The sequence below is a fragment of the Harpia harpyja genome, chromosome 13 (assembly GCF_026419915.1).
Source record: "Harpia harpyja isolate bHarHar1 chromosome 13, bHarHar1 primary haplotype, whole genome shotgun sequence".
Taxonomy (NCBI): domain Eukaryota; kingdom Metazoa; phylum Chordata; class Aves; order Accipitriformes; family Accipitridae; genus Harpia; species Harpia harpyja.
The window spans coordinates 860,112-873,394 of NC_068952.1; the positions used below are offsets into that span (position 1 = coordinate 860,112).

General features: G+C 42.5%; 1 protein-coding gene across 5 annotated transcripts in view; it reads right to left on the bottom strand.

The window, feature by feature from the left end:
* TTBK1 (tau tubulin kinase 1) overlaps positions 1–13,283 on the bottom strand; it is a 114,363-nt gene that overhangs the window by 36,338 nt on the left and 64,742 nt on the right. For all 5 annotated transcript variants that reach the window (XM_052806747.1, XM_052806745.1, XM_052806744.1 and 2 more), the window contains 2 exons: positions 2,219–2,373; positions 1,010–1,229 (listed from right to left, as the gene is read on the bottom strand). In XM_052806747.1, coding sequence (XP_052662707.1) covers positions 1,010–1,229; positions 2,219–2,373 — 375 coding nt within the window. The remainder of the gene's footprint in view (positions 1–1,009; positions 1,230–2,218; positions 2,374–13,283) is intronic.

Below are 13,283 nucleotides of genomic sequence, written 5' to 3' on the forward strand. Positions count from 1 at the left end.
GTGAATTCTGGTCAGACCCAGAAGACTGGTAGATTGAACATGCTAGTCCACAAATGTCCATTAAAGACAGGTTTGTGAAGTGAATCTGATATGCCCTGATAATATTTTAAGTCTGTTTGATGAAGGTCTCTTTGCTAACAGATTCTGTACGTATCTGATGTCATGCCATGTGACATTCTGATTTTTAAATAAGAATTGAGATCAACACAACAAATACTAATTTACTTGCAATATGTAAGTTGATCTAATAAATAAACTAACTGCTAGATTCTCATACTTAACATTTACTATGGAATCATCATTCAGTGGGAATGCCTCCAGGAAATTAGGTAACATTTACAAGAAAGGACTCAGAAACATCTTAGGGATTACGAGGAAAACCAACTAAGTATACACTTTATGCAAGCTAAAACGTCTAATATGATCTTGGAATGCAGAAATATAAGAATATTAAGTGATAGTTTCTCTCACTCTTCACAGGGGTGAAACCATCATTAGATGCTCCTTGTAGATTGTGCTACCTTTAGAAAGGAAAGTTAAAAAATTGGAAGAGAAAAATTAGTGATGATTCCAGATGTAGAAAAATACGGCTTATGAAGACATCTCTGATGAAATTTATTTTCCCAAGAGATTAGGACACAATAAAATTTTGGCTTATAATTTCCAAACCTGAGACATTTCTAATACTGTATCAGCTATGTAAGAACTAGAATTCCATTGATTGAAATATCAAGATCCTAGATAATGATATAATGATTGTACGGAAGATTCACTCTAGCATTATTGGCCCCCAAAATGTCATTTGCATAAAGATCCAAATTAATCCCAATGGCTTTTACTCTGTGAGAAAATTGTTTGTAATTTCCCATTTCCACAGGGAAATTCCACAGTGTTTTTCGGATTGCACTATATAGGATGCTACATCAGTGAGTCCATGCGGCTTCTAGTAGTCTATGAATCCATCGCCCCAAATACCAACAGCTACAGGAAATAAATAAATGTTCTTTACTTTGCTGATACTGATCCTGAGTTTGTTGCGATTCACATCTGTCTCTTCCCAAACTTCAGCCTCATTGAAAGCGGTGTTTGGAGTCTGACCAAGACCTTCCGCTGGCCGGCCTGATAGGATGGGAGGAGCATTCTCTTGATCACTTAGATGTTCACCCTGTAGGACATCCTCAGTGTTCTCACGAAGCAAGTCCCCAGGTACCGGAGTGACATTAACCACCCTATGGAAGAGACAAGAAGAAAGGTAAAATTATCAGTGCTTAAAGAAGGAGGCCTATCACACTGCCCCACAGAAATTCCTTCGCAGCTCTTAGGGTATTACCAGGTTGAAAAAACAGGCAGTGCAGCATTATCCCAGATATGACAACCTGAAACAGAACAGGAGGATTCCACCTAACATGCAGTCACAAAGACAGTGGGATGGATCAGTAAAAGCATCACAGGACCCTTGATACACAGGCTGTGAACTTCTTCAGAAGTGCCCATTACACAATATTTATCTTAGAAGTAACTTCCCCTCTTTGCATGAGCAAATGAGGCTTAATAGGCCTTACACCTTTTACCTTCTATAACACTAAGCTTTTCTCTTCTATAGTATTACTAAGGATTATTGTTATCCCTTAATGTCAGCCCCCTCAAAAGCACCAAAACAGACCAGTGCACTAAGCCTTATCAACTTTTGTTTGGACTCATTTCCATCTCTGAGCCCCAAGCTTGGTGCACCTTTGCACCAGCACATGAAATACCCTGTAAAGGTCGAGGAGCTGTGTTCGAGGTGTGACGAGTGCATGCCCTCTGCTGTGTTCAGCTCACTATCAATCACAAACCCACCCCACAGCAAGGCAACAACTGCCTCACAGCAGGTACTATCACAGAAGCTACAGCCATGTATGCCATATAATATGCAAAATATACAAGCATACAGGCTCCATCAATCTTGGCCGAAAGTCTCAAGACATCCCTTAATGCGACTCCAACCCACACACTCATCCCCAATAGAAAATGTGTTTTCGGGACAGCGAGGGTCTGAAACTGGGTTCCACCACCTTAAATGTATGTTAATATACATAAAGTCAAATCAAGTAGTGTCTGCCATGCAGCTCCAACTTCCCAGGATCATAATGGCCTTGAAATCTTTCAAAAATGAACTTGTTACTGAGCTTTTTGTTGAAGATGTCCATAGTCCGACTGGCGCAACCGCAATACTCACCCAAACATGGCTGCTGTTTGCCTAGTGTTTTGCTGTGGTGGAGTAGAGGTGCTAGTGGACAACAAGATATCTGTACCAGCCTTCTCCCAGTCAAAGGCTTCATTTTCAGTGATGCCTCTTTCCTTCATGCTGTTCTCGAAAACGGACATGATTAGCTGGAATAAATTTACAAAAACAATTTATGTTAAGTAGCTGAGGGTGGCTCTCTCAAAAAATCTGAGGTATGAGCATGAGGACCAAGTGCAGCTTCTAATGTCCATCTTACCTATGAAAGGTACCAAGAAATGAAAGCAAATGTCATAAAATCATATCAGTTGTTTCTCAGGCTGGTTTTGGCTTGGTAACTGAAGTTTCTTTAAATCTACAGAAAATTTTCTTTAAATCTAAAAAATCTATAAATCTACTGATTTGATGAAATCTTGCAGTTGGCTTGTTACTTTAACTCTAAAGCCTTAACTTCAGCTCAGCTTTCCCGTAAATTAGACATATGCAGAACAGCACATTTGATATGTAGAGTTCAAGAGCTGCCAGAAGATGTAAACGAAACAGGAAAACACAGTCCTAGGATGCAGACTCGTTGCAGTGTCTGGCTTAAATGCAGCTTGGTCAGAAGCCCTATGATATGCTTATGCGCAGTTGTCATGGTTTAAGCCCAGCCAGCAACTAGGCATCACACAGCTGCTCAGTCAGTCCCCCTCCTCCCAGTGGGATGGGGAGGAGAATCAGAAAAAAAGTAAAACTTGTGGGTTGAGATAAGAATGATTTAATAATTAAATTAAAATTAAATGTAATACTACTACTAATAAAATATAATAACAGTAGTGAAAAGGAATATAATATAATAAAATAAAAAAACAAACCCAAGAAAAACAAGTGATGCACAATGCAATTGCTCACCACCCGCTGACCGATACCCAGCCAGTCCCTGAGCAGCGATCGGCCCCTCCTGGCCAACTCCCCCCAGTTTATATACTGTGCATGATGTTCTATGATATGGAATATCCCTTTGGCTAGTTCGGGTCCACTGTCCTGGCCGTGCTCCCTCCCAGCTTCTTGTGTACCTGCTTGCTGGCAGAGCATGGGAAACTGAAAAATCCTTAACTTAGGATAAGCGCTACTTAGCAACAACTAAAACATCAGTGTGTTATCAACCTTATTCTCACACTAAATCCAAAACCAGCTACTAAGAAAATTAACTCTATCCCAGCCGAAACCAGTACAACGTGGCCTGCCACATTTGGCTGCAGAAGAAAATAAAACTGGAAAAAGGATGATACAATTTTCTTTATAAGATAGCAAGTACAAATGCTCATGCTGACATGGTTTATGCTTGTTGCTTTCTAAGAACAGATATTCTTTAGGAGAGAATGAAGCTACTGGCAACAGTGCTATGTGCATCAATGCGTTACGCAGGGAAATCTGACATTCTGCTGTCAAAGGGAAAATGGATGCTATAGGCCAACACAGCCGTATGTGAGGTTCTGCATTTCTAATAAAATTATTCAGTTAAATAATGCAGAACTTAAAGGATTCGGCCTAAAGTCTATATGGAGAGAGAATATGGTGACAAACACATTTGGCTTATGACATAGAATTAGCACTAAGTTGTGAATAAAAATTACCATGAACAAACACCCTATTTGTTTACATTTATATTCCAGTTCCGTTTATCAGCATGATCAGGCGGCCAGGAGAGCCTGCCATTTCCTACTACCTTCCACCAAACTCCAGTAAAATGCCTATTTGCAGCTTTCAGTTGAGCCATCTTTTTCCTCCTTTTTTTGACCTAGAATTAGGTGCTCCACTCCTGCAGTGGCACTATGTTTGATTAAAAGAATTCCTAGAGCTGACTATCGGTCAGACCAAGGAACAGGTAACACCTCTCCAGAGAGTGGATGTAATATGGCAATGGTAGGAGCTTCTTTGATTTGAAAGGGATTTTACTGTTGTGACTGCTTAATATGATAGGATTGTGTTTCTGCTTGTTAGCCTCATGTCACGATGCCCCTTTTCACCTCTGATGGAAACGGGAGTTGTACTGCTGCTGTTGGCAGGGTATTTCTTGCTCAAAACTGAATGTGAATAACTGAAGGGTCACAGTCTTGCTTTTAGTAAATGCATGTCTGGTATTTAGTAGTCTTACATGGATGTTTTCTCATGAATTTGCCTAATTACTTATTGAATACATAAACTTTTAGACTACTCCTATCTTATAGCAAAGAATGCACCAATTATGTGAACCATCTTTGCTCACTCAAACCTGCCACCTGCTAATTTCATTTGGCAGTTCCTCATTTTCATATCAGAAGAAGCAGAAAACAATCATTCTCCATTCACTTCTTGCCATTCTGCCTTTGATTTTAAAGATGTCATGTACATGTCAGTCCTCTCTTTTTTTCAGTGTACTGTTCTAGTCTAATTAGTCTTTCCATATCTGGAAGTGAATCTATCTCTAGCCTCCTTGTTACCCTCCTCTAAAACTTCTCCGATTTCAAGATATCCTTTTTGAGGTGCAGGAATGGAACTACACACAGTATTTAAGAGTATGCTTCACACAGATGTACATGGTAGTATAAGGGTATTTTCTGTTTACCCTCTAATACTACTCTAATTATTCTTAGGATTATATTTGCTTTCTAACTGCTACTTTGGCAAGGATTACTGTCAAGTGACTTTTAGAAATTAATATCCCCACATCCTCAAAGACTCCTTCCAAGAACTCCATACATTTGTAGACAGATGCCCTTATAAAAGCTGTACTGACTTCTGCTCATTAGGTCATCCTCACCCATCTGTCCACTAAGCCCAGTCTTTATCACAGTTTCTGATTCTTTGTGATGTACATGTCAGTGTCAGGGACTGGGATCTTCTGAAGCCATTTAAAAATTGGTACTGCTTCTGCCACCTTCCACTCCTTTGATACTTAAGCAGTCTGAAGTAAGAAATCACACGCTAAAATTAGAAGTTCAGCTGTCTTATTCTTAGCATTCCTTCATGCAGTCAAGGACCCACTCAATCAAAACAACTTTTGTTACTTTCTGCTATAACTTCTTCTTCTGTAACCCTTGCTTTGCAGGCCATTTGGGATTTTACAGACCTCTACTGTATTCCCTGTAGGGTCTTCTTTTGCAGGCTGAAGGATACTAGTGTCCGTCCTCAGCTGCCATTATTCTCAAGCTATTCCATGGTCTTTTTGAGCCTTCTCAGCTTTCTCTGAACCCTTTATATTGCTGATGAAAGGTCAAAGCTTTACAAGGAGCAAAGTGGAGTGGGAAAGTGCACAGAACAGTCCCAACAACAACCACGGTTCCCAGAAGTCATGCAAAGAGTTACTGGATCCTATCTAGGGATCCTCTGCCTGCAGACACAATATTATTAGGGACCAGAAGAGTTTCCACAGTCACTGCAAGCCTCCCATACTGAGTTTCCTTCTGCTGGGCCCAAGAACAGCTAACTTGGCAGAGCCAGGAGGAAGATGACAAGCAATCCCTCAGTTACACAGGATGTCAGATAAGGAGCACAGCAAGAGCCTTGGCGCGAGGTGTTACGGATGCAGAGGGCTGGAACTCAAAAGATCTTTAAGTTGCAAGGGAACTCAGGCAATCACCTAGCCCCCCGCTACTCAAAGCAGGGCTTACCTTCCAAGTCAGATCCAGTTTCAAAGTCAGATCAGCTTGCTCAATGCCCTGTCAAGTTACATTCTGACTATCTGCAAGGATGAAGATCCCACTACTGTTTGACATCCTCCTGGTGATAACTTTTTCCCACATAGCTAACTGCAATTTCCTTTGTTGCTGTGGACGACATCCATTGCATCTCATCCTTTCACTGTGCACCTCAGAAGAGTCTAGCTCAGTCTTCCCTACAGGTAGCAAAAGGCAAAACCAGGATGCCCTTTGATCCTTCCCTTCTTAAGGTCAAAGAATCCCACTTCTCTCAGCCTCTCCCCTTATGGCATGTGCTCTAGCTCCCAGTCACCTTGATAGCCTTCCTCTGGGCTCACTCCAGTTTGTATGTTTTTCTTATACTGCACACAGTTTTCCCGATGTGATTTAACAAGTGCCTAACAGAAGGGAATAATCACTTCCCTTACACTATGCTTTTCCTAATACAGCCCAACATATGGTTAGCTTGCTTTGTCACAAGGACACACTACTGTTCCACGGTCACCACTACGACATACAGGTCTGCAGAAGAAGAGCTCCTCCCTAGCCAGTTAGTTGATCCCCAGCCTGTACTGTTCCATGTGTTTATGCCATCCAAAGTGCAGGACTTTGTATTTGCCTTTGCTGAACCTCATGAGGTCCCTGTAAGCCCATCAAGGTCTCTCTGAGTACTACTTTTGAGCATATCAGCTGCTCCTCCTGAACTGGTATCCTCTGTGAACTGGCTGAGAGTGTGCTCTGTCCCACCATCCAGGTCTTTAAGGAAGACACTGAACACTATTAGCTCCAGTACTGTATCCTGAGAGATACCATTAGTGGCTAGCCACCAACTGAACTTTGCATTGCTGATCACAAACCTCTGACACCCAGCAATCCAGACAATTTGCCACCAACCTTGTGGTCCACTTATTCAAACCATCTCTTTCCAATCTGGCTACGAAGACATTATGAGAGACTGTGTAAAGTCAGGGTAGATAACATTCACTGCTCTCTCTGCATCCATAGAAGTCGTCACCTCGCAGAAGGCTGGTCAGGTTGGTCAGGTATGCTCTGTCCTGGATAAATCCATGCTGGCTTTTCCCAGGCCCCTTCTAATCTTTCATGTACGTGGACATGCTTTCCAAAAGTAGTTATTTCATAACGAGCCAAGCATCCCTCTTCAGCAAGAATATAATGCCCACCATAGCTATGCCTGTATACACCACTCCATTAAGAATTTTTTAGTTTGTATACCATGGACCTAAGTGTAGATAGAGGCTGACTTGCCATATTTTCTTGGCAGTAACAGACCTAGCCTTTTGGTGTCTGGACAGAACACAAAAACAAGGAAAGTGATGACAAAGCATGTGCATACATGAACAATATTATCATTTTTTTCAAAAACTTTATGAGTAACCATTTGATGGGGTTTGAGGCTAGATGAAGAGACTTCAGGGAAGGCTGAGCTCAGGTGATGAGGGAATGTAGGAAAAGGTAGTAGACGACCAAGTAACATCATCTCATAAGACTTCCTTGACTCAGGAAGATATTCCAGTTTCTGTCTACTGGTTGAGAATAATGCATCTGTCTGTCATCCATGCACAAGGTAAAAAAAGTTATGTACACCTAATTGTAAGCTAAAAATTAGGCTCAAATCATGAAGGTACCAGACAGGACTCACCTCCAGGACACCCAACAGGTCTACACCACATGCAGACAGGGACCTATGAAAGCAACCTGTTATCATGGTGCCTGTAGTTGGCCTTACTTGGAAAAGAGCTTTCAAGTCATAGGGAAGTTGTGGTGGAAGACCAGCAGTTTGGATAGGTCTCACTGGGAATTCCTCATATACAAAGGAAATGTTGGCCATTCTGGAACCCTGGGAGGTAACAGGAAAGGCACAAAGCAGTATATTTCATTCAGTCTAGCTGCATTGTAAGCAATCACTCCACCTCTCCAGGATCCAGAAAGAGAAAGGAGGCAATGGCTACAGATGCAGATCAGATCTTCTTCCCCAGCTACAGGGTAAGCAGAGATCCACAGCACCCCAGTGAGAAGAAATACAGAATTTCCCCTTGGAAGGTTATCAGAGTCACAGAGGAATGGTATTGAAACAGGGGCAGAGCATGGACTGGATCAGCTTTTCCCATTTAGGGCTGTTCAGACTCCTGAGTTTCTTATTGGGCCAGATTTAACAACGGAAAGGGATAAGCAGTAAAGAAAATATATTGGATAAACCAAACTGCGGCACAGCAATGGGAACTAGGGAACCCTTGTGGTACCTTTTCCCCCCGCGAGCACTGGACAAGGATTCATGACTCAGTAGATGTAGGCTGGTGAGGGCATGGCTTGTCAGTCCATGTGCCAGGTCTAGACCATGTCACATCAGAGCGCGTCAACTTCCACAAGACAAAGCGCAATTCCAACTCTTTGAGTATCAAAACTACCGGTGGGATAAAGAAGAGACCCAACATGTTTCTCTATTAAAGATGTTAATGTCCATGAGGACATAAAGCTTAATTGCACATTGTGTAGTAGCACACCATGTTTTGGGCTGATGCCTCATAGAATGAGAGAGAAGCAGCCAACTGTGCAGAAATTACCCATTAAATGATCATGATACATCTTGTCAAATGCCTTCTCCTGACCAAGGTTCAGGAAATGAAGCACAATCAATCCTGAAACAGCAGGTGAAAAAGGTCCCAAAACAGTTATGGATTGTCCAGATGCTCCAGCCTTGAATTCTCTGGGGATCATCTAGGAAGACGCACATGCATAAACTTCAGGCATGGCAAGTTGCTCTTGCTCAAGTTTCTAATCTGCACTGTAATCCCCAACACAGTATTGAAGAATAAATATTAGGCACACCTCTGAAGGGGCAGGGGTCCCCTTTTGATAAGGGAATGCTCCTGATACATGTTTGTAAGCCCTAGAGGGATGCCTGGGGAGAAAACACTAAGGCCATGATGGAAGACTTCCAATAACTTGGCCAACACGAGAGGTCTCAAACTGGCACTCATTGTCCACAGAGAGCCCTTCTCAAATGCTCTGACAATATCTGGTATCAACTGCATCTGAAAGGAAGAGGTCCATGTACAAAGCTCTTATCTTCCCACCTCTGCTCTGGATGTGTACAAGACAGCCATTGTCTTATACAATCACAGGTGGTGTGATCACTTTTTCTTGGGTGAAATGCAATTCACAATCCACCAGCTGAGGGAATCTGATGGGCTCCCAGGCAAAGACATTCCAATTTCTATAATCTTCCAGGACCAGAGGTCACCATTTCTTTTTTGATACTCACTGCAAAAAGATGGATCTCTGGGGGGAGAAGCTAGCCACCTCCCCAACCATACCTGAAACTATCCCTCTACCAGTTGGACCCAGCATGCAACTGTAGCAGAAAAGATTTTCATGCAACTTTCTCACATCCTATCTTCACTATGCCAGGGAAAAGGCATGTCTCTCTTGCTGTCAAATGAGTCAGAAAACCCCAAAGTGTTGCTCTAATGCCCACATCCTCCTGCTGTGAAAGTGCTGAAAGTTTGATCCTAATCATGAACCAATACTGACAATGATCCATTAAAGGGACAGGCCTGATGTCAGAGGCCATGAGCCCAAAAGTGCAAAAACACAAGGTGTAAGTAAGATCCATCCCATGACAGCTCAACTCTATTTTATTCTACCATCATTTTCTTCACCTATGCCTAGGCAAAGCTTGTGCCATCTATCCACCAGAGAGTAGTGGTCTCCAGTCACACTTAGTCTTCAGTTACAGCCTGGTATCTCTCTCTTCTGACGTGATCTCAGGGGCCCAGAACTGTGATAAAATCGCCACTCAGCATGAAGTGTGCTTCGGAGGATCTAAAATGGCACGGGAAGGCAGATGACTACTGACAAACACTATTTGATGACTTGGCCTTGGGGCACAGATGTCAATAGTTAAGAACTAGACACTTCCCATGGATCTAGAGCCACAGTCTGTGACTAAGCATGATCTTGGCAACCTTCACCACCATGGGAAGAAGGTCCAGGAGTAACAGGCTCACCATTCCATCAGCTTCTGGGCCCAGCTAAGATCACTGGCTAAGAGCAAACCTGCCGCAAACACACAATGGAGTAATCCCATTTTCCCCCAAGGCAGGCGACTACTTGGATGCTGCAGAGTGTCAGCTGAGGTCCTGAGTGTTAGCAATGTTATTTTCATGCCTTAAGGAGGATTATGGTCTTCCCAGTCAGAGCTGGTAGGGAAAAAGACAGTAGTTTAATTATTTAATTGAGGCAAACAAGAGATACTCATGGCGGCTAACAAGTGCAAAAAAGAAAAAAAACCAATCACACAGGGGCAAGAATGCAAGTAGGAGAATTGGAAAACTAGGAGACAGAGAGGAGATAATTCACACAAAGACAGAAAAAGCCATAAGTCAGGCTAGGGGGTAGATGGGAGAGAGAGAGAGAAATATGTCTGAGTGGTGGGAGAGGACTGGGGTTCTTTTGTTTGTTTGTAATGGGGTTTTGGGTTTTTGTTTGTTTGTTTGTTTTGCTTTTTTTAAACAACAATACGGAGAAGGAAGGGGGGGGGAGTCATGGGGTCACTGAGATGAAGTATGTGCATTGCCTTCCACCTCTAAAACATTCTTCCTGTGACAGCAATAAAACAAGTCTGAAGATAGCAGATGCAGTTGCTTTTTCTTTCATGCATCAGTTAAGGTGTGCTGCAAAATGGTGGTGAGGGCTATAGATGTATTTCACCCCTCTCCCTTTCCCATCCTTCACACTAGCATATCTGCTTAGATGAACAATCCCAGATGCTGACGGTGGCAGAGCTGAAGAAAAAGATTGCAAACTTCAGGGCATGGACCACTTGGAGCAAGGTGGACAGCAGCAGCAGCCAGTCCCCTATTTGTCCCCATTTACAAAGGAGCAAGAAAGGAGGGGCTGACCCAGTACGGCTCTTCTTACATTCATGTCTGGCCTCTTTCTAAAGCCAAAAGCATCCTATGATATCCAGCATCCTGCAAAGCCAGAAGACATACATCAGGAGAGGTTAGAGAGATAATACATCAGAATTCAGGCAGTGAGGGAGGAGGGAGCAGTCAGAACGATCTTATTATTGGATGCTCACATGCAGCGTTTATGCATCATTCCCCACTTCAAAAAGATGGAGGTGGGAGAGGAAGGATTTTACCAAAACCTCATGCTACTGCAAAAGAAGCCAAAGCTTTACTTGGTACACAGAAATAGGAGCAATCCAAACTGCATTTCCACTGGATAAAACAGATAAAATATTAGGAAGTCTTAGGAATGGAATAGAACATCGTAACTGCAGTTTATCACTTCATGGGATACATACGTCTTGAACATGCAATGCTGGCAAGTCCCCACCTCACAAAGGTACAACTGGACAAGGTTCAGAGGAGGACACAAACCAAAGGTGTGGAAAGGTTTCCTTCTGGGCAAAAAGCAAATGAGTAGACTAGGATCCTTCAGTCTGGGCAAAAGAGTAACCAAAGAGCAATACCGTGGAGGCCTGTAAGATTCTGTGTGGCTGGGAAGCGGCAGAGGGGCTAGGGACCAGCTTTCACAGTTATGTCCAAGATGTAAGGGGCATTAAATGAGGCTGGCAGGTGGCAAGTTTAGAACAAACAGAAGAAAGTAGTTCTTCTCACAGCAAGCACTTAAGCTGTGGTGCCTCCCTGCCACATGATGGATGCTAAAGGTTTTACATGAATTCAGGAGAAGACTGGACAAGTTCATGGAAGACAAATTCATTGAGGGCTCTGAAATAGAGACATTTTTGGTTTAGGAGATTCTTGAGCCTCAGGGATCCTTGATCCTGGAGCTTTGAGAGTTTTCTGGGGAAATGTCACTACTCATTATTCTATAATCTTCACACAACTAACACCATTGGAGACACACTACTAGGCCAGAAAAACCTTTTCTCCAGCCCAGTGAAGCTGCCTTTTCATCATAATTTCTCTCAAAGAGGAGAACTCAGAGGTCGACTATTGCTGGGTAGCTATATGAAACACCAAACCCATCCAGCTAAAGGACAGCATTCAGTCATAATCCTCACCTGGTGATTAGCACACATCTTAAACTGAAATATATTAAAGAGCTAAGAAGGGAAATGGTGACCTGTAAATTCAAATTATATCCATATATGTTTTATTCTGTTTCCTTATTTCTAATCCTGTCATTCCAATTTTTAAATAAACCATGACTTTATATATTAGCAGACATACTTCCCAATTTCCTTAATTTCCCTGAGGGTCTGGTACTGGTGACAAATTCAGATGCCACCTGATAGTTTTTAATCTTTCACAGTAATAAATCCAGGTAAATCAATATAAAGACATCTCTGGAGCTGAGATGTTTGGAGAATTTGCTGGCTGGAATAGGCCTCCAAGTCAAGCTAGAAGAATCAGTGTTTCGTGGCAAGCTGCAGATGCCAGACTTTTGTGGGGAGTTCCCTTTTGGAAGCTTCTTCCCAGAGCTGCACCTGCAAGAAACTGAAGGTAAAGAGGCAATTCACAGCTTCAGACAAATCCCCTACTGTGAAAGCGCTGTTCATGATTTGTACTGCACTAAAATTGTCTGGAAACATCTCCTTCCATTTCCATCTGAAGGATGGCTTTTCAGTACCGTCAGGACACAATTATTTTAACTGGAACAGAATATAGGAGGATGTAAGTTCAAAAGGAGCTTTGGAGATCTCTAATCCAACCGTCTGCTCAAACCAGGGCTAACTGCAAAGTCAGATCAGGTTCCTCATCCAATCAACTTTTGGAAATCCCCAAGGATGAAAATTCCACAACTCCTCTAGGTACCTGTTCCGTACTTAAGAACCCTCATTCTGATTTCCCCCCACCCCCAGATTTAGTCACAATTTCCCTTGCTGCCTCTGAGAAAAGTCTACCTCTTTTCTCCCCGCAACTGTCCTTGAGGCAGTGGAAAACAGCAATCAGATCCCCTCTTTGACTTTTCTTCTCCAGGCTAAACAAATCCATTTCCCTCAGCATCTCCTCAGTCCACTTCCATCCCTCTATAGCCCTCCATCTTAGTGGCAAATGTTATTTTTCCACTGTACTATCCAGAATGTATTTGCCTTTTTTTTCTTTTTTAAGAAGTTGTGGTTGCTATGCTGCAACATGTACGTGGCTAAAATACAAAAGCATTGTTGGAGAGAGTTTGCTGGAACACCCTCCTACCATTTTCCCACTCATCTGATGCACTATCAACAGGAGCAGGTGCTCATATAAGACTGCACAGGTCTGCTAATAAAATGTTGTTTTCATCATTCTGGCTTTAATGTACAGAGAAAACCACTGTGATAAAAAAAGGGACACAGAATCAAGTTGCCTCAGTTATATTGTGTTGGCTGAGCTATTGTAACCGATCACATACATGCTGATAGCAAA